The following is a 25,017-nucleotide window of genomic DNA, read 5'->3' as shown; positions in this document are numbered from 1 at the left end:
TACCCTTACTCTAACTTCAACCTCAACCCTAACCTTAACCCGTACCCTTACTCTAACTTCAACCTCAACCCTAACCTTAACCCGTACCCTGACTCTAACCTTAACCCGTACCCTTACTCTAACTTCAACCTCAACCTCAACCCTAACCTTAACCCGTACCCTTACTCTAACCTTAACCCGTACCCTTACTCTAACCTTAACCCGTACCCTTACTCTAACCTCAACCTTAACCCCTTCCCCTTACTCTAACCTCAACCTTAACCTTACTCTAACCATAACCTCAACCTTAACCCGTACCCTTACTCTAACCTCAACCATAACCTTACCCTAACCTTAACCATTTAAAATTTGATGTGATGTCAGAGTTGGGACATCCCAAGTATTCCGTTTAGACTTTTCCCCTTTACCCGTCCGGCAGGAAGTTGACGTGGGCTGGTGGAGCCTCCTCTCCTTAGGCCGGGGGATATAACCCATATAAGTGCAGTATAGTTATGAAATTCTGTAGAGTATAGGTCAGGGTCAATATTAATATTGGTGCAGGTAAGAGAGAGTTGGCGTCTTTATGAAAGGTGTGTCTTCCTGTGTCGCCCTGACAGGAGTTTTATGGAAAATTACAGAAGCCTAACACATTTCACGTGAACGTTATCATTGGCAATATGATATACTTCTAAAATAGACAAGAACACCTGCCAGTGTTTTCTCAAGCAAACCACAAAGCTATTGGCCTACTGTTCAATGTACACGTCTGTTATTAGAGTAAACGAAACACCATTTGGTCCACCGGCAACCCACAGAGCTGTTATCAAAGCTGTTGACAGCATAGTGGGATCAATAAGCGAGACACATATCTCTAGGAGCTTGGGGAATCCTCTGCAAAAAAACACACACACACGTATGACACTATAAACACTCCACACACTCTGTGGAGCTGTTAGAGGATACTTCAATGGGGCCAGGCCACCCGCTAGACACAGACAGGGTACCTTTACCTCAGCGACCCAACTGTTGTTTGCATACAGATACACGCACGCACGCACACGCACACACACACACACACACACACACACACACACACACACACACACACACACACACACACACACACACACACACACACACACACACACACACACACACACACACACACAGAGGAGATATACAACGGAAGATAAAACAATATCAGTGGGCTGTGGATAAGCCAAGCTGGCAGAAAGGGGGGGGGGGGGGGGGGTCATTGTCAGGACACCTGGACCTTGTAGTAAGGCCCCTCGTCCCTATCTCCATATTAAGACATGACGTGGGGTTAAGGAATTCCACAATGCATCTCTTCCCATCCTGACTGAGTCATTACAGATGTAGTATTTTAATTTGAGCCAGTTTTCTACAGCAAGAAAATAATCCTGCAGCAACAGGACATTTGAATTATTATGTGGATTATAATTAATGGACATTTTTGTAGGGGATGATACAAAGGATTTTAACATTTTTTATTTAACCTTTATTTAACAGGTCTGAAATGTCAAAGTGTAAATTATAGACTTCAGAAGCCCTTTTAAACCTCAAATACACTGCAAGTTTAATATGTCCTGCATTGCAGGAAAGTTCTCCTTCAATCTGTAGCTAATGCAGAACTATAATTGCACCTGCAAGTGAGGACCCTATTACCCTACTGACCGAGTACATTGTACTAGCTAACACACATTACCCTAACTTTGTCCTCTACCAAACAAAGCAGCCTTGTTTCAGGAATGGGGGTGTTGGAAACGTTTGCTCATTCAAGTATTTACTTCAGTATTTAGTCTAAGGTTGCGACTTAAGTATATTTACATTCTTTAAACCACATGTAGCACAATACATACTGCAATAAGAGATGACACTGCTCTGCCAAGGTGGCAAACCCTCACATACGCACAATATCAGAGTGATGTATGTATTTCAATATTTGGATATGTCACTGTTTGTAAGTAGCCCATTAAAAGCAGGATACAAGCGTATGCTCTGCCTCAGGAACGTTTTAGACCGCCTGAGCAAAGACAATGTGAGAGCTGGGAATGTAGTCCAGTGCGCCACTTAGCGTCCATAAAGAGGAATTGCTACTTATTTGAGCCCTTTTCTTCTTTTTTTCTTCCATATGTCATGCCAAACCTAACCTAAACAATCGTACGCCAATTTCGGGTAATTTTAAGAAAATTGTTATTTCATTATTACCTATGTTTCTCCTAAGTTAATTTCATGTCAGGACAATGTTTAAGGAATTAATAACTTTGAGTTAGTGGAGCTTTCGAGGGCCGTAAACAGGGATGAAATGTCACTGACAAAACCATGGCAACGAAACATTATTTTATAGTCCAAGACATTCTTTTATAATCTAACAGTACAGCCACAACAAATATAAGAAAAGTTTCAGCAACAAAATTCCACAGTAAAAATACAGCTTTTCCATGAGGAGCATAGAGACAGAAACAACCCCTAGCAACCTAGCTACCCCCAACAGAGTCAGAAACAACCCCTAGCAACCTAGCTACTCCTGACATAGACAGAAACAACCCCTAGCAACCTAGCTACCCCCAACAGAGTCAGAAACAACCCCTAGCAACCTAGCTACTCCTGACAGACAGAAACAACCCCTAGCAACCTAGCTACTCCTGACATAGACAGAAACAACCCCTAGCAACCTAGCTAACTGACAGAGACATAAATAACCCCTAGGTAGCCCTCTGATATAATATGTTTTTTCTATCCAATGTTTTCAGATGTTTGGTTTGAACAGGAAAATCCAAGTTGTGATAATACCTGCATTCCCACCATATGAGCAGCAGGGGACAGCAGAATATTGGATTCTTCTTTATTTGGGGGGGGGGGGGGGGGTGATGATACCATTATGCGCTCTGTGGACGTACAGTAAGTAGCCTACACACAAACGTGTTCTCTGCATTTTCATAAATGACGACTATATTTAATAATAGTAAGCGTCAATCTGCCTTTGGTATCTGTAACGGCAGTCTAGCTCTTCCTCCTCCTCAGACGAGGAGAGGCGAGAAGGATCGGAGGACCAATGTGCAGCGTGGTAAGTTTCCATGATTTAATAAGCACGAAAACTATACACAATACAAAATAACAAAAAGAACTAACCGTAACAGTCCCGTGTGGCACAAACACTGACACGGAAGACAACCACCCACAATCCCCAACACAAAACAAGCCACCTATATATGATTCTCAATCAGGGACAACGATTGACAGCTGCCTCTGATTGAGAACCATATTAGGCTGAACACAGAAACAGACGAACTAGACACACAACATAGAATTCCCACCCAGCTCACGTCCTGACCAACACTAAAACAAGCACAACACATAAGAACTCTGATCAGGACGTTACAGTATCTAATTTCAAACATATCAAAGAGCCACTGGACACGCCGATTGGCACATGATTTCAGTCTTGGTGGTGTGTTTCCTGACCGATTCCACGTTTGGTTAATGATTTTTGTAAAAAATTAATTAAAAAAAATGCTGTTTCATGTAAACTGCCTCACTGTATATGCTATTGTATTAAGAGAAATCACCGCAGCTGTTTACCCCATGTTAGTCAAAACCCAACCTTCATTTACAGGTTGTGACGCACGGATGTTCAAAACTCCGTTTTGGATGAGACTGACTTTGACAAAAATGATCCTATTTACACTTTGTAGCCAATTTTGACTAGAATAAATGTTTCTAACACATATCAATGCCACATAGGCCATTTTCAAAGGGATTGTTTGCTTTTTAAAGGCAGTGGCTCTTTAAGTAATTTAATACAATGAGTAACACGTTGTATTGCACACACATTTAATATACTTAGCTTTACACACAGACAGTACATTACATTTGTTCACTGCATGTCTATGATTCAAACAATTACTAGTACTACTAGGCCAGGATTTGCGACCCGGATGTTCGTGGAGATCGCATTAACGGTAAAACGCTAAATGTCAGCTCAAACGTAAATTACCTTTAAAAGTCAAGAGCAATGCGCTACTCTCTAACGTGCCTTGGATTGAATCCCGGCCCTAGTCTTCCCATACGAAGACAAAGCATTAGAAAAAAGTGGCCGAGGCCATAGCTTCATATCAACAACGGAAGTTAACGTTAGCTTGACATTAGCTTGAGCCGCTCATCTGAGGAGAGACTCAAGTTACGACAGGAGCCTCAAATTAAAAAGCAATATTTTATCCCACCCACAGATTGGTTTAGGGAATAAACATCACACTTCCTGAGCTCCCTGGTTTGGATTGGATTCACTGTATCAGCCTCAGGGATTCCAAATCACTACTATAGAAACACTGCCATTGTCACGATCGTCACAGGGAGAGAGAGAGGACCAAGGCGTGGCGTGTGAAAAATACATCTTCTCTTTATTAAGAAGAGGGAAAAAAAACACGAAATGAACACTATACAACTAAACAAACAAAAGAACAAACAGACGACCGTGAAGCTATACAAACAGAAGTGCAGACACTAAACACTTCGACATAGACAATTACCCACAAACAGCTAAAGCCTATGGCTACCTTAAATATGGCTCCCAATCAGAGACAACAGAAACCAGCTGTCTCTAATTGGGAACCCATTCAGGCAACCATAGAATTTCCTAGACAACTACACACAACATTAAACCATCTATACACCTTAACCCTCTAAACCATACAACCCCCTAGACCAGGGGTGTCAAACTCATTCCACGGAGGGCCTAGTGTCTGCAGGTTTTTGTTTTTTCCTTTCAATAAAGCCCTAGACAACCAGGTGTGGGGAGTTCCTAACTAATTAGTGATGTTAATTCATCAATCAAGTATAAGGGAGGAGCGAAAACCCGCAGACACTCGGCCCTCCGTGGAATGAGTTTGACACCTGTGCCCTAGACAATACAAAAAACACATACTTCACCATGTCACACCCTGACCTAACTAAAATAATAATGAACACAAAGATAACTAAGGCCAGGGTGTGACAGCCATACATAGCTTACAGTCAATTTACTTATTGTACTATATCATGTCAAACAGCCACCCTCTCCACTCTCAGCTACTACTAGTCCTCTAACAATGCCACAACATGTATGGTGTCAGAGATAATGCTGTTATGTCCTCATTAACCACTTTGTCTTTCTAAATGGATAGGCCAGCTTGGCTGTGATTTCAGTGCTTACTGTATCTTTTAATTTAATATCTAAATCTACAGGCTAACGAAGTGAGCAAACGCAGTTCAATGCATATGTAGGATTTTAATTGGATCACTTTTGTTGCTGAGAATTTTTCTGCATAACAGGAAGTGCAAACATGTAGTGTAATTGAGTTTTAAAAAGGCTTCTAAAGTTTGTAATTTCCAGACTTGATTTGCCCTAAGTAAAACTGTACCAACTTCTACAAAACTTTACATTAATTATAATCCACATTATGATTCACATTTCTTGTTGCTGTAAGATTATTTTCCTGCTATAACAAAATAGCTCAAATTAATATCTGTAGTACTGTATTATAACACTCCTAGATAAAAATGGTTCCAAAAGTTATTCGGCTAGAGAACCCTTTTTGATTTCTGGTAGAACACTTTTAGTTCCAGGTAGAACCCTCTGTAGAAAGTGTTCTACCTGGAACCCAAAAGGGTTCTACCGGCAACCAAAAGTGGTTCTTAAAAGAATTCTTCTATGGGGACAGCTGAAAAACCTTAAAGGTTCTAGATAGCACATTTGTTTCTAAGAGAGTATGATTTACATCCTCCCTGGGTTTGGACAAGCAATCAGTTATCATTGGCATCACCCTCAGTATCAACAGCTGCTAACCTCACTGGGATGGATTCAAAAGGCCAGGCTATGAGTGCCTAGGGCTGGATTTGAGCTTCCCATAAACCAACTTAAATTCAATCATATCAGCTAGGTGTGCATCAGTGCATGTGTAAATTCATGAGAAAACAATCGCTTCACCATAAGAACACAAGTGTGTGTGTGTGTGTGTGTGTGTGTGTGTGTGCGTGCGTGCGTGCGTGTGTGTGTGCGTGCGTGTGTGCGAAAGAGAGACAGAGAGAGAACACCAGGTGGAAGACAAAGCTCGTCCACTGAAGAGGTCTCTGCATATGACAGCTTCTACATGGTAACAACTCACGTGGTCACGACGACGGCATGTGGCACAATGCTGCCTGCATCCAAAAATAAACCATTGTCATATCCCTCCCTTCTGTGTTGTCTTCTCATCCATCCTCTCTTCCTGCCATCCCCCTTACTAATGGACATCTTAGAATTCCTTTTGAAGGGGATTTTAGTTGGAATTCTGCTTGTCATATGGGGAAATCTAGGAATGTTTTAAGGTTGATCGGAAAATCTGGAAATGTTTGGAGATTGACCCTCGATAACCTGAGAGAGAATGAGGATCTGTAGGGTGGTTAAACCACTTGATGGACTCCTCAAGAATACAATGACTATCTATATATCTTATCCACAGACATACACAATCCTCTCCACTTCATCTGAATGGGAGTTTTTTCACTACAGCAGTACAACAAAGAGATTGAATGAGCATCCAGGATGCATGACCAAAACAGAGTATTCACCATGTAGCTGATTGAGAAGTAGAGAGAGAAAGGGCTGGAAAGGAAGACTTTACACTAGTGTGTCACACAGGGCTTGTAAGGACGAGACACAACATGTTATACACCGCCAGAGTTTATGACTACACAAATTAGGTGGAAGTCCGCTTCCATCTCAGATAGTTGCTACGACAACCATTCAATTATTGAAGCACACATTTGATCCCCATTCAAATCAGATTAAAATATCGGTCCTAACAGACACACTTTGTGCAGGAAAGCAGAGAGGCACAGATGTTTATCTATTATATGTCATTTCCTGTGAAGTAATATCTAGTTCTTTATAAAAAAAAGTTGTATTTTTTAGGGGGGGTTTAAGAAGAATCAACTCCCAGGGCACAAAGGTTGTCATAACCCAATTTTGTCTGTTAAATATCACCCTTTTTGTGCATTGTTTTTTCCAGTTATACAATTAAAAGCATATTAAAAGCAAAAGCATACAAAAAGCATAAAAAGCATACAATTAAAAGCAATTCATCACATGATGCCTAAGGCAAACCTATCTCTGAATCATCAGTTTTGGGTGTGGCTACTGTACATCGTTAATGTCAACACTCCTGTTGGTTAATCTTTACTGAACAAAAATATAAACGCACCATGCAACAATTTCAAAGATGTTAACGAGTTACAGTTTATATGAGGAAATTATCCAATTGCAATAAATTCATTAGGTCTTAATCTATGGATTGCATATGACTGGGAATACAGATATGCATCTGTTGGTCACAGATACCTTTAAAAAAAAATGGGCCTCACATTGGGCCTCAGGATCTCGACATAGTATTTTTGTGCATTTAAATTGCCAATCGATAAAATGCAATTGTGTTCGTTGTCCGTAGCTTATGCCTGCCCATACCATAACCCCCTGCCACCATGGGCACTCTGTTCACAATGTTGACATCAGCAAACCGCTGACCCTAACAATGCCATACACATTGTCTGCGGTTGTGAGGCCGGTTGGATGTACCAAATTCTCTAAAACGACTTTAGAGGCTGCTTATGGTAGAGGAAGGAACATTCAATTATCTGACAACAGTTCTGGTGGACATTCCTGTTGTGTGATTAATCTGCACATTTTAGTGGCCTTTTATTGTCCCCAGCACAAGGTGCACCTGTGTAATGATACTGCTGTTTAATCAGCTTCTTGATATGCCAACCCTGTCAAGTGGATGAATTATCTTGGCAAAGGAGAAATGCTCAATAACAGTAACACGTAAACAAATTTTGTGCCAACATTTTTGAGAAATAAGCTTTTTGTGTGTTTTGAACATTTCTGGGGTCTTTTATTTCAGCTCATGAAACATGGGACCAACACTTCACATGTTGCATTTGTATTTTTGTTCAGTGTATGTTCTTGGGTCAAGTGGACAAACTTTCCTTAACATACGGCTGAACCAACCACCACAAACAACAGGACAAAACATGACTCTGGATTCGCCGGCACTAATAAAGTCATTTTTGCTCGGTGGCACTTTATTTTAAGTACAGAAATTAGCAGGTATTTACTAGCAAACCACACCGTCAAATGATTATTACACAGTTATACTCTATTTTCTGATTTATTGGGATTGTTTGGGGATTCATTTTTAAACTCAAGTCAGACCCCATTTTAGACTAGCGAAGTGCTAGTGAAGATGACAAGGTGTTATTGATGTTGCACTGTTTTGTCAATGCAATTTGGGTGCGAGGACAAAGAGCTAATTTCCACATTATGTCAACAATTATGTTTTATGTTGTATTAGTGTATTATGATATTGTCTTGGGGACACCAGTTGATCAATGTGGAGTGAGCAGTCATATCCTCTGAGTTCATTACTGAGAAGGTTATTCAATCACCCACATAAACATGGGCTAGAGGAAACAGAGGAACTGAGTGACTGTGTGTGCGCGCGCGTGTGTGTGTGTGTGTGTGTGTGTGTGTGTGTGTGTGTGTGTGTGTGTGTGTGTGTGTGTGTGTGTGTGTGTGTGTGTTTGCACATATTTTAATCACTGGCAAGACAGTTGGTATTAAACTGTATCAACAAGAACAACTTGAAGCCTCACAAGTAGAACACACAGAAAATCACAAGCAAAGATTGCATTGCGTCTAAGCTCTTCCTTCCTCATATACAAACCTGAGTTTATTCAAGACTGTAGCCACGGCTACCGAGCAAGTTCTGCAGCCTTCTCTTTCAAAGAAGACACTTGCTTCGGAAATCATTACAAGTTGGCTTCACCTGTGTATCCAAACAGACCGTTGACTCAAAAGTCAAACTGTGTGAGTACCCTGTGGGTTTATTGCTGTCAAGAATGTACAGCTTCCCATGATTTCTTATTATTATATCGGCCCAAAAAGGGAGGAAGGAAGACAGCAGGAATAGTCTAAATTGAAACTACTACAGTTTCCAAATTAAACATCATGTTAAGATGAATGCACTAACTGGAAGTCACTCTGGATTCCTGACGGTCCGCCCCCAGGTGGTGAGGGTAGAAAACAACACCTCCACTTCGCTGATCCTCAACACTGGGGCCCCACAAGGGTGCGTGCTCAGCCCCCTCCTGTACTCTCTGTTCACCCATGACTGTGTGGCAATGCACGCCTCCAATTCAATCATCAAGTTTGCAGACGAAAAACAACAGTAGTTGGAAAATAACCTCTCACTCAACGTCAACAAAACAAAGGAGATGATCGTGGACTTCAGGAAACAGCAGAGGGAGCACCCCCCTTTCCACATCGACGGGACAGCAGTTGAGAAGGTGGAAAGTTATAAGTTCCTCGGAATACACGTCACGGACAAACTAAAATGGTCCACCCACACAGACAGTGTGGTGAAAAAGGCACAACAGAGCCTCTTCAACCTCAGGAGGCTGAAGAAATGTGGCTTGTCACCTAAAACCCTCACAAACTGTTACAGATGCACAATTGAGAGCATCCTGTCAGGCTGTATCACCACCTGGTACTGCAACTGCACCGCCCACAACCGCAAGGCTCTCCAGAGGGTGGTGCGGTCTGCACAACGCATCACCGGGTGCAAACTGCCTGCCCTCCAGGACACCTACAGCACCCGATGTCACAGGAAGGCCAAAAAGATCATCAACCCCGCTACCATCCAGAAGGTGAGGTCAGTATAGGTGCATCAAAGCTGGGACCGAGAGACTGAAAAACAGCTTCTATCTCAAGGCCATCAGACTGTTAAACAGCCATCACTAACAGAAAGGCTGCTACCTACATACAGACTTGAAATCATTGACCACTTTAATAAATGGATCACTAGTCACTTTAATAATGTCACTTTAATAATGTTTACATATCTTGCATCACTCATCTCATATGTATATACTGTATTTTATACCATCTATTGCATCTTGCCTATGCCGCTCTGTCATTGCTCATCCATATATTTATATATATACACTGCTCAAAAAAATAAAGGGAAAACTTAAACACAATGTAACTCCAAGTCAATCACACTTCTGTGAAATCAAACTGTCCACTTAGGAAGCAACACTGATTGACAATACATTTCACATGCTGTTGTGCAAATGGAATAGACAAAAGGTGGAAATTATAGGCAATTAGCAAGACACCCCCAATAAAGGAGTGGTTCTGCAGGTGGTGACCACAGACCACTTCTCAGTTCCTATGCATCCTGGCTGATGTTTTGGTCACTTTTGAATGCTGGCGGTGCTTTCACTCTAGTGGTAGCATGAGACGGAGGCTACAACCCACACAAGTGGCTCAGGTAGTGCAGCTCATCCAGGATGGCACATCAATGCGAGCTGTGGCAAGAAGGTTTGCTGTGTCTGTCAGCGTAGTGTCCAGAGCATGGAGGCGCTACCAGGAGACAGGCCAGTACATCAGGAGACGTGGAGGAGGCCGTAGGAGGGCAACAACCCAGCAGCAGGACCGCTACCTCCGCCTTTGTGCAAGGAGGAGCACTGCCAGAGCCCTGCAAAATTACCTCCAGCAGGCCACAAATGTGCCTGTGTCAGCATATGGTCTCACAAGGGGTCCATGAGGGTAGTATGAGGGCCCGACGTCCACAGGTGGGGGTTGTGCTTACAATCCAACACCGTGCAGGACGTTTGGCATTTGCCAGAGAACACCAAGATTGGCAAATTCGCCACTGGCGCCCTGTGCTCTTCACAGATGAAAGCAGGTTCACACTGAGCACATGAACACAAGTGACAGACGTGACAGAGTCTGAAGACGCCGTGGAGAACGTTCTGCTGCCTGCAACATCCTCCAGCATGACCGGTTTGGCGGTCATGGTGTGGGGTGGCATTTCTTGTTGGGGCCGCACAGCCCTCCATGTGCTCGCCAGAGGTAGCCTGACTGCCATTAGGTACCGAGATGAGATCTTCAGACCCCTTGTGAGACCATATGCTGACACAGGCACATTTGTGGCCTGCTGGAGGTAATTTTGCAGGACTCTGGCAGTGCTCCTCCTTGCACAAAGGCGGAGGTAGCGGTCCTGCTGCTGGGTTGTTGCCCTCCTACGGCCTCCTCCACGTCTCCTGATGTACTGGCCTGTCTCCTGGTAGCGCCTCTATGCTCTGGACACTACGTTGACAGACACAGCAAACCTTCTTGCCACAGCTCGCATTGATGTACCATCCTGGATGAGCTGCACTACCTGAGCCACTTGTGTGGGTTGTAGCCTCCGTCTCATGCTACCACTAGAGTGAAAGCACCGCCAGCATTCAAAAGTGACCAAAACATCAGCCAGGAAGCATAGGAACTGAGAAGTGGTCTGTGGTCACCACCTGCAGAACCACTCCTTTATTGGGGGTGTCTTGCTAATTGCCTATAATTTCCACCTTTTGTCTATTCCATTTGCACAACAGCATGTGAAATTTATTGTCAATCAGTGTTGCTTCCTAAGTGGACAGTTTGATTTCACAGAAGTGTGATTGACTTGGAGTTACATTGTGTTGTTTAAGTGTTCCCTTTATTTTTTTGAGCAGTGTATATTCTTATCCCATCCCTTTATATTTGTGTGTATTAGGTAGTTGTTGGGGAATTGTTAGATTCCTTGTTAGATATTGCTGCACTGTTGGACCTAGAAGTACAAGCATTTCGCTACACTCGCTTTAACATCTGCTAACCATGTGTATGTGACCAAAAAAAATTGATTTGAGAGAGTCTGCTAAATAACTAAAATGTCAAATGTAAATGTACAGTTTCAAAATAAAAGCTAGAACAAAAACTGATGGTGTATGTCGTCATAAAAAGCTGAAATTGGAAGTTACCGGAAATTATTACAACGACAACTCATATAGTAACGTTTTGTTTTAGCGGTAAATGTACCGATATTCCAAGAAACAGGCCGGGGAACCTTATGACAAAATCACACATGTTTTGACAAGACAGCCTTTCATTTTAATGGCCGTCGTATAGTGAGGCTTTGATGAGAGTAAATAAGGGTACTAATGAGTTGGTCTAATCAATGCCTTGCCTGTGTTCACTCTGTGGTGGGGCGACAGAACACAGGGCGGCTTATTGTCTGTGTATAAACGCCTTGGCCTAGAGCCTCCCTGGCTGGGCCTCCATAGCTGGTCGTAATTCTGCTGCATCATCACTCTCTCAGTCAGCGCTCTTGTTGATGATCACAATGTAAACTGTACTACGCCACACGAGAGGAGGTCCTCGCGACATGTTAAGCACAGGTCTGCTAAATAAATGACAGAGTTCCGAAGTGCCAAGGTTTATTAACAATCGCAGGGCAATACAAAAGTTCATCAAATTGTGAGTCACAGTATTCCACAGAAGGACACATACTGGCTGGGGCTATTTCTTAGAAGACACACAATGAGTTCACAGCAGGGCAAGAAATAATCACAAGTATTCACACTCTTTGTAAGACAGCACACTCATGATGAAACACTCTTATTTAGATGATAAAACACTTCAATAATTAGCATACAAAACACACACGTGGATGAATAAGACTTGCTTCTGCTCTCTAACTAAATAGTTCCCTCCTAAGTAAAGCCAGCTGTGGCGGTATCTAGGAAAGTGGTGACCAAATAAACAGGTACTGTAGACAAACATATATTTTTTTAAAGTCAGTCCGCCAAGGCATCCCCAAATATTTTGCCTGAAATACCAGCTCATTTGCTAGGGCGAACTAAACAAAATCTGTCAAAGCCGCTTCTCCCAACAGCACTGAACACTTCCCTCCAACTGCGTCGAACACGTCACAGAAGTTCAACAAACATTAGACTTCGACTTCTCCGTCCTCCTCTCCTCCGTGACCCGGAAACCAATAAGTGGTCGAGAAGAGTAAATATGTTTGTATGCGAACGAAGGAGTCTGTTCCCCACCTCGAAAACCTACTTCGGCAGAGGATGCGCAAAAGTATCCTCGCAGCGTCTAGGCAGAAGGGTTTAACAATCCGCAACACCCACTTTGAATCAGCTGTTGAGCTGTTGTTTTTTCAATGGAGAAAAGAATGCAAACATTTTAAAATGATACGCTACTTATCCTTTTATCTATAAAATGTATTGCACAACTAGCTACATTCGTTTTACCACTTTACACATATACTTTGGGATTCCACACCTGTAAACTCCATTTGCCTGATGACACGCAAGTGGAGGTGGTTCTCATTTCATCTAAGTCATTTCCCACTGGGCCAGACGTCAATTCAACATCTATTCAATGCTGGTTCAACGTACTGTTATTGCAATTATGTGGAAACAACGTTGATTCAACCAGTGGGTTGTTTCCACGTTTCCTTTCCTCGCCTCATGTCCCTCGCCTCATGTCCTTGATTAATTACCTTTGACATTTTTCAAAAGGTGGCGAGGATGGAGGAGAGGAGGTGAGCAAAACCATTTGAGATACTCCCATGGAGTGAACAGGGAATGTGCACTGTTCCTTCCGCTCCGGGGTGGAACCAACACTCTTTCCCTGAACGTTTCGCTTCAGGTATTTATGCAAATCGTACACCTCATCTCATAGCGGCCAGTAGGTGCCACTGGCTACAATAAGTAACACATTGGACATAGCTGAAGACACAGGTGGGTCACGTTGACCTTCAGGAGCCAAGAACATGCTATTTCTTCTATCGGGATAAAAACGTGGAATCCGGTCATAGTGCTCTCATATGCCATGTAGCCTAATGGTGGCTAGACTTGTCATTGAAATAGTTACAATAGAACATCCTCCCTTTGTAACTGGTTTACTACATTATTGCCATATTTGATTATCTACTGCATGCATGTGGATAACAATATTCTATTCAGATAGGTTTCCATTAAAGGTGGTATTAGACAAATATTCACACTCCTCGAGCCCAATGTGTGTGCCTGGCCTGTCACATCTAGATGTATGGAGAAGGATTGCTTTGAACAGGTAGCCTATGACTTGTTGCACGAACAAGTCGACCAGTCTCTGGACGGCCTGACGATAAGTAGCCTACACGAATAGAAAGACTGCCACTGTACGTTGTGCTTCAGCTGTTTCACAATAGGCGTATTACAATTCATTCTTGGTCAGAAGGGAGATTACCGTCGACACCCAAAGGCATAGCATGCAATTATCACGGTAATAACTACATAATGCACTTATGTTACGCGCATGACCTATTACGCACTCTACTAATGTGACACGTTCTGTCCCAATGTAAGTAAAATTGGTAACAATGTCAATATTTTATGTTATCTGGGTGCCACTGGAGTATCCCACAAAATAAATACATTGTTATAGCAAGTTATCTTTCGAAACGTTTTTTGAAGAGCTAAAACAGAATGTGTTTTATATTGATTAACCCTTATGGTATACTGACACGACACACTTACCTGGCGAGCGCAATACAAACTGGTCTCCCCGTGTCGCCTACTGTATCCGTCACCAACTAGGAGGAGACCTCACTCAATAACAGTTGACAGCTATGAAAAGCGGATCAAACGACGGTCTTTGGGACTGCCAACTGGTGCCACTTTCACTTTCTCACGGTGTTGGCTGTCGCTTATCGTAAATATCGTTGATTATTATATTTTCTACACCTACTTGCCCGTATGACTAGGTTACACTCCCTCCTCCGCTTCGTGACGAAAACTAACGATCGCAGCCGGATAGAGAAGTGGAGTCACAGACCAGTGGGAACACTAGCGGGTGTTTTGAGAATTTGTTGTTTTGTAGTCTGCTCCTGTATTTATTGGTGCCTCCCAGGCGCCCTCTTTCTGTGCAAAGCGTTTCAATACAATATGTACTAGGCATCCGAGGGACGATTCTTTCTTGAGCGGATTTGGCGGGGCGCCGGAACATAATTACAAGAACATTTGTAGACGGAAAATTGACCGCAAGAAGCCCAAACAACAGATATGTTTGACTAAAACAATAATTTTAAAACTTGATTACATCATGATACGACAACGTTTATCTCCATTATGAGTGGGAATACTTGCAAACAGATTTCTTAAATTAAAATCTCTTGGAGCTGCTTTCCTTATGTTTTTTAGACTATTATGTCAAACAATAAAAACACTTGGGGGGGCAAATAATGGGCCACCAATTCGCGTGGGGGCCCCTGTACTGGGCTATACTTCATATTAGCCCAAAGGCCGGCAGATGGCGATATTGAGTGGTTTCAACTTACCATCCAAAGGCAATGGGCTCGTTCGCGCATTTCACTTTTGTCAAGATGGTCACTGCCTTTCAAAGTCAGCCATTATGAGCATAAAAACTGTCCGATTTGCACCTACATGTCGGCTGCATGAACTTTGCAACAACCATGTGATCAAAGGTCATGAAGTATCGGCTGCAATTTTCTGCACTTGCTCCTTACCAGCTACAACTTGCAGCCGCCTGCATTCCAGGCTGTATCACAACTGACCGTAATTGGAAGTCCCATAGGGCGGCGCACAATTGGCCTTAGTGATGTCCGGGGTTAGGGTTTGGCCGGGGCAGGCCATCATTGTAAATAAGAATGTTATTAACCGACTTGCCTAGTTAAATAAAGGTTACATTTAAAAAAAAATACAATTGTGGGAGGCTCGATTGTCAACCAATCATTAGGGTGCTTTTGTTTGACCCATGCAAACGTGACCAAAGATGCCCTTACGAAAAAAGATTGAAGTCAGAGTGCAGTATTAACTGCAGTTAGTGCGAGAGACTCAAATATCACATTAATTTGTACATACCCACTGTATACATGAATGGCGAATTTGGTTCCTGTTTCAGTCACACCCTTACAAAAAAAAAGATTGCCGTTTTGAAACTGCAGTAAGTGCTGTAACTGCAGTCGACTGTGATATTTTCTAAACCTTTCCAACACAAAAAACACCTCCATCTCCCACAGACAGCAGTCAGTGAGCTCTGTGGACCCTGAGAAGGGCATGGTACTAGCTGAGGCTCCACAGCAGCAGCCCATCAGTTATGAGGTGCTGACCACCGGTGGAAACACTATGCTCCTTGAACGGGAGACCAAGGAATCAGAAAAAGAACTGTCCTCTACCAGCCTGTCCACTGCTACAGGCGGGAAGAAGGCTGGAGGAACTAGCTGCTTCGATGGAGCACTGAGGTCTCTGAGGAAAGGACAAGAAGCCTGTAAGCACTACTAGTCACTCCGTTCTACGTGAATTTCAGTTCTCTAATATTGTATCAACACAGAAGTTGAAGATGTCTTTTTCCCCTTCTTCAGGCTCACAGAGCTGCTACGGGAGAAGATGAACTCCTGCAAGCAAAAGAGGAATGATTTCCATTTATTTTGGAACAGAAAATGTTCAGTAAACTTGCCATTTCTTTGCAAATGAGTTCAGTACTGTCTAATTTGTTTTTTTATATATATTTAACCTTTATTTAACTAGGCAAGTCAGTTAAGAACAAATACTTATTTACAACGATGGCCTACCCCGGCCAAACCCAGACGACGCCTGGCCAATTGTGCGCCGCCCAATGGGACTCCCAATCACAGCCAGATGTGGTGCATCCTGGATAACAGTAAGCACATAAACAATTAGCCTACAATAGAAATGCTGGTTAAGTTGCATTTTTCTTAGACCGCAAGGAAATTCCCTACAACAACAACTTGTGAATTTACTTTGAAAATATTCCAAAACTAGGCATAAAGTAAACATTTTATTTAATTTAGCATAAAAAGCACAAAACTACCACGTCATAGTCATCTTCGAAGCTCAATTATCTTTTGTTGCCAACAGACAGTGATACAGCATATGCAAATATTTCATACAGTTGAAAATAAGCACTTTATAAAATATATATATCTACATCGTAACATAATGAACTTGGTGTTTCCCAAAAAAGGCCCTGTGGTTTGTAATTCTTTCCCCCACAATACAAAAAGGTATTATCCCCCCCACTTGGGAGAGTGATAGACAAGAGAACACAGTAGCCTAGAAAGTTCCATGGATGTGTACAGCTGAACGTGAGTGTGGACAGAAGTGACAAAAAAAGACAAAGATACTGACAACTTGCAGAGATATGCTTTCTTTTGACAGATCTTCAGAAAGTGGTCATCTTGGACCTTGTACCATGAGGCATTGACATACACTTATATATGTCCTACTGGTTGTTTCAATCTAAAACTGCAGAGGCGGAGTGCCAAAAACAGCAGTCATCCAAATGTAGTTCTCTCTAAAAACCTAAGTAATGTTGTCTTCAGTGAGGCAACCAGTTACGCCACAATATAGTGCCTTGAAAGCCCACAATGTTTTTCCTGTAGTTGGATGCCGTTGCCACTGGACACTGATCCAATTTCAGATTTGCACTTTACCCCTAATGGGTTTGTTTAGGATTTGAGGGATGGTATGCTGATCCTAGATTTGTGAAGACAACATCTACCTGGAGTGTTTTGTTCCCTCCCCAACTACCTCATGACCAGCAGATGTGTTCTACATCCTTCCACTCCATCGCAAAGCAGATTTTCACAACCTGGACATAAGAGTACAGTTGTTCAACAACAACATTACAAACACTGATAGTTAACAAACTATGTCAAATGTCAAAAATGAATATACAATCTGGCCCCATGTTTGCAATGAAATGAAAGGACTAAAGGGCTACAGATAAAGTTGCTTTTGAACTTTTGGGACAATGTGGGGCACATGGGTAACACGGTTAAAGGAAGCACAGTCACGGTTTGAGGGAGGGGTGTTTGGAGGTGGTTTGATGTCCAGGGGAGGGTGGTCTACTCTTGGGCTTCCTTGCCCGTCATCTTGTAGATCTCGGTGGGTCCGTCCACGTGGGTGATGGTGGTGGTCAGCTGGATGTCCTCGCCACTGGCTCCTGCGTCTCCTGCACAGAGACCAACACACAAGTCAGTATAGTAAACACAGACAGCAGTACATCTGGGTCATCTGCTTTGTGCTCATTAGGCACCAAATGGAAGAAAACAAAACTGAAACAGGGAGGAGCAGGTCCCTCACCTCACAACATTTTAGTGTCCCCCATCTTGATAGTGGTGAAAAATTGGTAGTTTTAAAGTGAATTCCCTGCTATTTTACGCATTTTTGCCATGGGGTGGAGATACATTTTTGCAGTTTTAAAACAAATTCCCTGCAATTCTACATATTTTGTCATGACTTAATGCCATCTTAATAAGATATCTGAGTGAGAATTACTAACAAATTCACTGGGGCCCCTGGAGGTCAGGGTCTCTGGGAACGTGCCCTGTGTATCGTCCCCGGTCGGTATTTGTCCATGAATACTAGAAGTTTAGATAGCTGGCAATCTAAAAATTGTTAGTTGACATAGCTAATGTAGTGTCTGACAGAGAAAAACTGCTGAGGCACAACCAAATTTCAAAATTGCACCTGATGTACTCTACTATTCTTACTCTCAATACTAGGTTGAGAACACGACTGAGTCCCCCCCCCCCCCCCCCCCAAAAAAATATAAACAGTGCCTTGCCTTCAGAAAGTATTCACACCCCTTGACTTTTTCCACATTTTGTTATAACAGCCGGAATTTTAAATTGAGATCTTTTGTCACTGGTGTACACACAATACCCCATAATGTCAAAGTGAAATTATGTATTTGAAATGTAAAAAAATACATTAAAAATCAATAGCTGAAATGTCTTGCGTCAGTAAGTATTTAATCCCTTTGTTATGGCAAGTCTAAATAAGTTCAGGAGTAAAAATGTGCTTAACAAGTCACATAATAAGTTGCATGGACTCACTGTGTGCAATAATAGTGTTTAACATTATCTTTGAATGACTACCTCATCTCTGTACCCACACTTACAGATAATTGTAAGGTTCCTCAGTTGAGCAGTGAATTTCAAACACAGATTCAACCACAAAGACCAGGGAGGTTTTCCGATGCCTCGCAAAGAATGGCACCTATTGGTAGATGGGTATAAATTTAAAAAAGCAGACATTTAATATCCCTTTGAGCATGATAACGTTATTAATTACACTTTAGATGGTGTGTCAATACACCCATTCACAACAAATATACAGTCGTCCTTCCTAACTCAGTTGCCGGAGAGGAAGGAAACCGCTCAGGGATTTCACCATGAGGCCAATAGTGACTTTTAAACAGTTAGAGTTTAATGGCTGTAATAGGAGAAAACTGAGGATGGGTCAACAACATTGTAGTTACTCCACAATACTAACCTAATTGACAAGAGTGAAAATAAGGAAGCCTGTACAGAATAATACTTTTTCCAAAACATGCATCCTGTTTGCAAAAAGGAACTAAAGTAATACTGCAAAAAATGTGGCAAAGCAAATAACTTTTTGTCCTGAATACAAAGTGTTATGTTTGGGGAAAATCCAATACACCACAATATGGAGAACCACGCTCCACATTTTCAAGCAGTGGTAGCTGCATCATGTTATGGGTATACTTCTAATCGTTAACGACTGGGGAGTTATTCAGTATAAAAAAAGAAATGGAATGGAGCTAAACCCTATAACTGCCTATTTATTGCCTTACCTCCCTAATCTTCTACATTTGCACACACTTTACATAGATTTTTTGATTGTGTTATTGACTGTATGTTTATTTATGTGTAACTCTGTGTTGTTTTTGGTCGCACTGCTTTGCTATATCTTGGACAGGTCGCAGTTGTAAATGAGAACTTGTTCTCAACTGGCTTACCTGGTTAAATAAAAGGTGAATTTTTTTTTTTTTAAATAAGCTCAGGCAAAATTCTAGAAGAAAATATGGTTTCCTGCTTTCCACCAGACATTGGGAGATGAATTCACCTTTCAGCAGGATAATAACCTAAAACACAAGGCCAAATCTACACTGGAGTTGCTTACCAAGACGACAGTGAATGTTCCTGAGTGGCCTAGTTACAGTTGACTTTAATCTCCTTAAATCTATGGCAAGACTTGAACATGGTTGTCTAGCAATGATCAATAATCAACTTGACAGAGCTTGAAGAATTTTGAAAATAATAAATGGGCAAATATTATACAATCCTGGTGTGCAAAGCTCTTAGACTTACCCAGAAAGACTCACAGGTGTAACTGCTGCTAAATGTGATTCTAACATATATTGGCTCAAAGGGTGTGAATATGTATGTAAATTAGATCTTCCTGTATTTAATTTTTTATAAATTTTCACAAATTTCTAACATTTTCACTGTCATTATGGGGTATTGGGTGTAGACGGGTGAGAGAAAAAAAATCTATTTAGTCCATTTTGAAATCAGACTAACAACAAAATGTGAAATAAGTCAAGGGGTATGAATACTTTCTGAAGGCACTGTATCATATTTTTGGGGGTCAGGGGCTCCTAAGTGAACATTTATGTCGCTTATGTCTGGAGCCAGCCCTGGGGAAGGGCTACCTGAACCTGAAGTCAATAAGAAAACTATTTCTGTTGAAAAGCATTTTAAATAGTCCAAAACTTTGACATATTTTTGTCTGAATCCGCCGATGTGTTATCTTTTTAAGACAGCAGTCATTTAACTTTTTTCTCCTGAACATCTTTTGTAGATCCAATTTTCCTTTCATTTCATGCCTTCTGATTCCAGACAGTATACTTTATCTGCTGAAACTGCAATGCAAAAAGGGAAATCTAAGCAAGCCTAAATATCTTACATTGAGTGATAAGTGTCTCGAAACCTCAACCTTCTAGCCCGAGGTCCGGCGTGCTATCGACTGTGCCACAAAAGCATGCTCGAGCGGCAGAGTCGATTTCCGCACTTATAAACCCAGGGTCGTTACAATATGTTTTGCTTACCAAGCTAAATTATCTAAAGTCATTGGTCAACTTATTTCAAGACAAATTTAAATAGAACTTTGAAATGTAAGATAACATTGCAAGATAAAAATGTAAGATATTTTTCAAGATATTTGACCTTAACCGTCATAAAAGGAGACACTGTTGCGTGTTATTATTTTTTTCTGTACAGTAAAGTATATAAAGAATATTATGATACACTTAAATAAAATTTGACTTCCTTTTTGACCTACTGACACAGTTGACCATTAGAAGCAGCTGTTAGTTAGACTCACCGCTGGACTGCTCGTCTCCGTAGCGTTTGTGTGAGGGAGCATACAGGAACATGATGGCGAACACGTAGAGGTTCCACATGCCGTAGATTCCCGTGAAGAAGGCACTGTTCACCTGCACCGTGTAGTCTCCCCAGTGCCAGTGGCCCTCGTTCACCTTGACAATATGGGTTGTGTTCAATAGGTACGAAATGTAAGCAAAAACACTACAAAACATTGTCCAATAAGAAACACTTCATTTTTCCAGTGCAAAACATTTAGCTACAGAGTGCCCTAATGAACATGCTTAAATACCTAATCCTCACCAGACGATTCTGGGATACCCCTGCAGTCAAACACACAGACATAACTCACCTGACTGATGATGAAGAAGATGACAGTCATTGCAGCACAGGTCAGAGTGACCAACATGAGGAACTTGAACCGGAAGATAAGGCCCTGAGAGAGGAAGATTACAGTTACTATTACTATCCATGAAGATGATCCTCTGAGAGGAAGATTACAGTTACTATTACTATCCATGAAGATGATCCCCTGAGAGGGGAAGAAACTGGCTCTCATGAGGACCGCCACAGAAAAGGAAGACACAGTTACCTCTGCTGCAGAGGATAAGTTCATTAGTTACCCGCCTCAGAAATTGCAGCCCAAATAAATGCTTCAGGTTCAAGTAACAGACACTTTTCAACATCAACTGTTTCCACAGGAGACTGCATGAATCAGGCCTTCATAGTCAAATTGCAAAGAAACCACAACAAAAGGACACCAATAAGAAGAGACTTTCTTGGGCCAAGAAACACGAGCAATGGCCATTAGACCGGTGGAAATCTGTCCTTTGGTCTGAGGAGTCCAAATTTTGATTTTTGGTTCCAACCCGCGGTGTCTTTGTGAGACACAGAGTAGGTGAACAGATTATTTCTGCATGTATGGTTCCCACCGTGAAGCATGGAGGAGATGGTGTTTTGCTGGTGACACTATCAGTGATTTATTTTGAATTCAAGGCACACTTAACCAGCATGGCTACCACATTCTGCAGCGATACGCCATCCCATCTGGTTTGCGCTTAGTGGGACTATCATTTGTTTTTCAACGGGACAATGACCCAACACACCTCCAGGCTGTGTAAGGGCTATTTGACCAAGAAGGAGAGTGAAGGTAGTGCTGTATTAGATGACCTGGCCTCCACAATCACCCGACCTCAACCCAATTGAGATGGTTTGGGATGAGTTGGACCGCAGAGTGAAGGAAAAGCAGCCAACAACTACTCTGCATGTGGGAACTCCTTCAAGACTGTTGAACAAACATACTACATGATTCCATGTGTTACTTCATAGTTTTGATGTCTTCACTATTATTCTATAATGTAGAAAATAGTAAAAATAAAAAAAAACAATTGAATTAGTAGATGTCCAAACTTTTGACTGGTACTGTATGAAAACACAATTTTAGGTGCACAAATGTATACTCAAACACACACAGACCTCATAGTGCAGGCGTCTGGCCTTGGACATGGCGGGCAGGGAGGACCTCTTCCCACTGATGTTGCGGAACACTTGGAACACCATGAAGCACAGGAAGAGGAAGTAGAGACAGGCACAGATCCCCGCTACGATGATGAACGCCATCTGTTATCAACCTCAGTCAAGGAGGGAACTAGCATGGTGATGCTAAAAAAGCATAGCTTAATAAATAGTTACAATATTACTCAACAAACTGAAAAGGCTAGACTTCAACTGTACCAGAGAAATAGGACCGACCGTAACTGAAGCACCATTTAGGAATCGCTGCCCTTACTTTACATATGAACCCCCAGTCTTAGCTCAATGTACATTTTCCAACAGACTGATAGAAACTCATGGCACGCTTACTTCTAGGAACACTAAATATAAAAAATGGAAACCTCTTCGGCTGAAAGGTTCTAAAAGCTAGTGAATATGCCATGGTCTACTTATAGGCTTGATAGAGATTGCTGTCTTTTCACAGGCCTTTTTTCTCCCACTAGACTGGAGAGTGAGCAAGAAAGAGAAGGAGAGAGAGAGAAAGAGGGAATGCTAGAGGGAGAAAGCAAGAGTGAAGGAGAGCGAGAGACAAACCAAGAGACTCTTGGTGCCACTAGTTTGATAGGGGAGGGGAGGGGGGGGTTATACTGATGAATCGTGCATCACCTAGGCCTGTGGGATCCCCACTACAGCTCTCCTCGACACCCACACAGAGAGAGAGAGAGCAGGCAGAGGGGAGACCCAGAAGAGAGATGGCCCAAGGCAGGAGTAGGCACTGCCAGCAACACTGAATTATTCCTCACTGCAGCACAGAACAGTGGAGAGGACCTCAGGGACAGCCTGTGACTGATGGAGGAGAAGTGCTCTGATTAATGTTAGCATGTCTCTGTCAAATATTGATATACAATCTGGCCCTATGTTGCAATGAAATAAGAGAGAGAGATCAGAGAAATACTAATACTAGGATAAACTGGGAGCTTAAATTGGAATATACAGTACAATAACATGGACACATTACTTTCAGATTTACAAGACTTCATCCCTAGTTTAGTCTCCCTTGATACGTCAACTTTCTAAGGTAAGGAGTAATCATAGTAACGTAAAGGATACAGCCAACTCAGTCCCCACGTCGGAAGCCCAAATACTGTAGAACGGGTTCTTCAATTGGACTCCCCTGGTGGGAAAAAAATATTTCAGAAATGGTCCCTGCAGAATTGTGGTGGTAACCTCGAAACAAGTTTTATTTTGACAGTGTGACGAAGGAAGTGTGTGTGTTTCAGCCTCACCTCTCACACATGTCGAAGATAAACAGGCAGAAGGAGCCGAAGACAATGGGTCCCACCTGCTTCCAGTAGATTGAGAAATGGTTCCTCTCCATCTGGTCCTGAGGGTAATGATAAAGGTGGGACACAGAACAGAAATACAAGAGAGGAGGGATGAAATAATAAAAGAGTTAGAAAACAGCAGTATCCTGCTCTAAACCAAACCATGTATCTACAGCGCCTTCAAAAAGGATTCACACCCCTGGACTTTTTACACATTTTGTTGTGTTACAGCCTGAATTTAAAAATGACATTGCTTTTAGATTTTGTCACCGGCCTACACACACACACACAATACCCCATAATGTCAAAGTGGAATTATGGTTTTAGAATTTTTTACAAATTAATGAAAAATGTAAAGCCGAAATAACTTGAGTCTATAAGTATTCAACACCTTTGTTATGGCTTAACAAGTCACATAATAAGTGTGCAATAACAGCATTGAACATGATTTTTGAATAACTACCTCATCTCTGTACCACACACACACACAAATATCTATAAGGTCCCTCAGTTGAGCAGTGAAATTCAAACACAGATTCAACCACAAAGACCAGGGAGATTTTCCAATGTCTCACAAATAATGGCACCTACTGGTAGATGAGGCAAAACAAATGTAGACATTGAATATCCCTTTGAGCATAGTGAAGTTATTAATTACACTTTGGATGGTTTATCAATACACCTAGTCACTACAAAGATCGACCTCCTTCCTAACTCAGTTGCCGGAGAGGAAGGAACCTGCTCAGGGATTCCACCATGAGGCCAATGGTAACTTTACAGTTACATAGTTGAATGGCTGTGACAGGAGAAAACAGAGGCTGGATCAACAACATAGTAGTTACGCCACAATACTAACCTGATTGACAGAGTTAAAAGAAGGAAGCCTGCAAAAAATATAAATATTCCAAAACATGCATCCTGTTTGCAACAAGGCACTAAAGTAATACTGTAAAAAATGTGGCACAGCAATTCACTATATGTCCTGAATACAAAGTGTTAATGTTGGCGCAAATCCAGTACAACACATTACTGAGTACCACTTCCAATATTTCAAGCATAGTGGTGGCTGACTCATGTTGTCATTGCTTGTAATCTTTCAGGACTGGGGAATTTGCATGGATAAAAAGAAATGGAGCTTAGCACAGGCAAAATTC

General features: G+C 42.0%; 2 protein-coding genes across 4 annotated transcripts in view; both read right to left on the bottom strand.

Annotated features, from left to right (window-relative positions):
• The window catches only part of LOC129823827 (guanine nucleotide-binding protein G(I)/G(S)/G(O) subunit gamma-12-like), a 62,110-nt gene extending 47,181 nt beyond the window's left edge, over positions 1-14,929 (bottom strand). The window contains exon 1 of one of the 2 annotated variants that reach the window (XM_055882854.1): positions 14,410-14,929. The gene's annotated coding sequence lies outside the window, so the exon portion shown is untranslated. The remainder of the gene's footprint in view (positions 1-14,409) is intronic. The other variant, XM_055882852.1, reaches the window with a different exon arrangement.
• Positions 14,930-16,677: 1,748 nt separating this feature from the next.
• LOC129823826 (protein wntless homolog) overlaps positions 16,678-25,017 on the bottom strand; it is a 28,203-nt gene continuing 19,863 nt past the window's right edge. The window contains exons 7-13 of one of the 2 annotated variants that reach the window (XM_055882851.1): positions 23,825-23,922; positions 23,649-23,712; positions 22,521-22,664; positions 21,397-21,480; positions 21,046-21,199; positions 18,818-18,915; positions 17,777-17,866 (exon numbers count right to left, since the gene is read on the bottom strand). In XM_055882851.1, coding sequence (XP_055738826.1) covers positions 18,866-18,915; positions 21,046-21,199; positions 21,397-21,480; positions 22,521-22,664; positions 23,649-23,712; positions 23,825-23,922 — 594 coding nt within the window. In that variant the 3' untranslated portion in view covers positions 17,777-17,866; positions 18,818-18,865. Of the gene's footprint in view, positions 17,867-18,817; positions 18,916-21,045; positions 21,200-21,396; positions 21,481-22,520; positions 22,665-23,648; positions 23,713-23,824; positions 23,923-25,017 lie in introns of both variants that reach the window. The other variant, XM_055882850.1, reaches the window with a different exon arrangement.

This window comes from Salvelinus fontinalis, chromosome 26 (assembly GCF_029448725.1).
Source record: "Salvelinus fontinalis isolate EN_2023a chromosome 26, ASM2944872v1, whole genome shotgun sequence".
Classification (NCBI taxonomy): Eukaryota; Metazoa; Chordata; class Actinopteri; order Salmoniformes; family Salmonidae; genus Salvelinus; species Salvelinus fontinalis.
The sequence above is the reverse complement of the archived record's forward strand: the minus strand, read 5'-3'. Positions and strand labels throughout refer to the sequence as shown.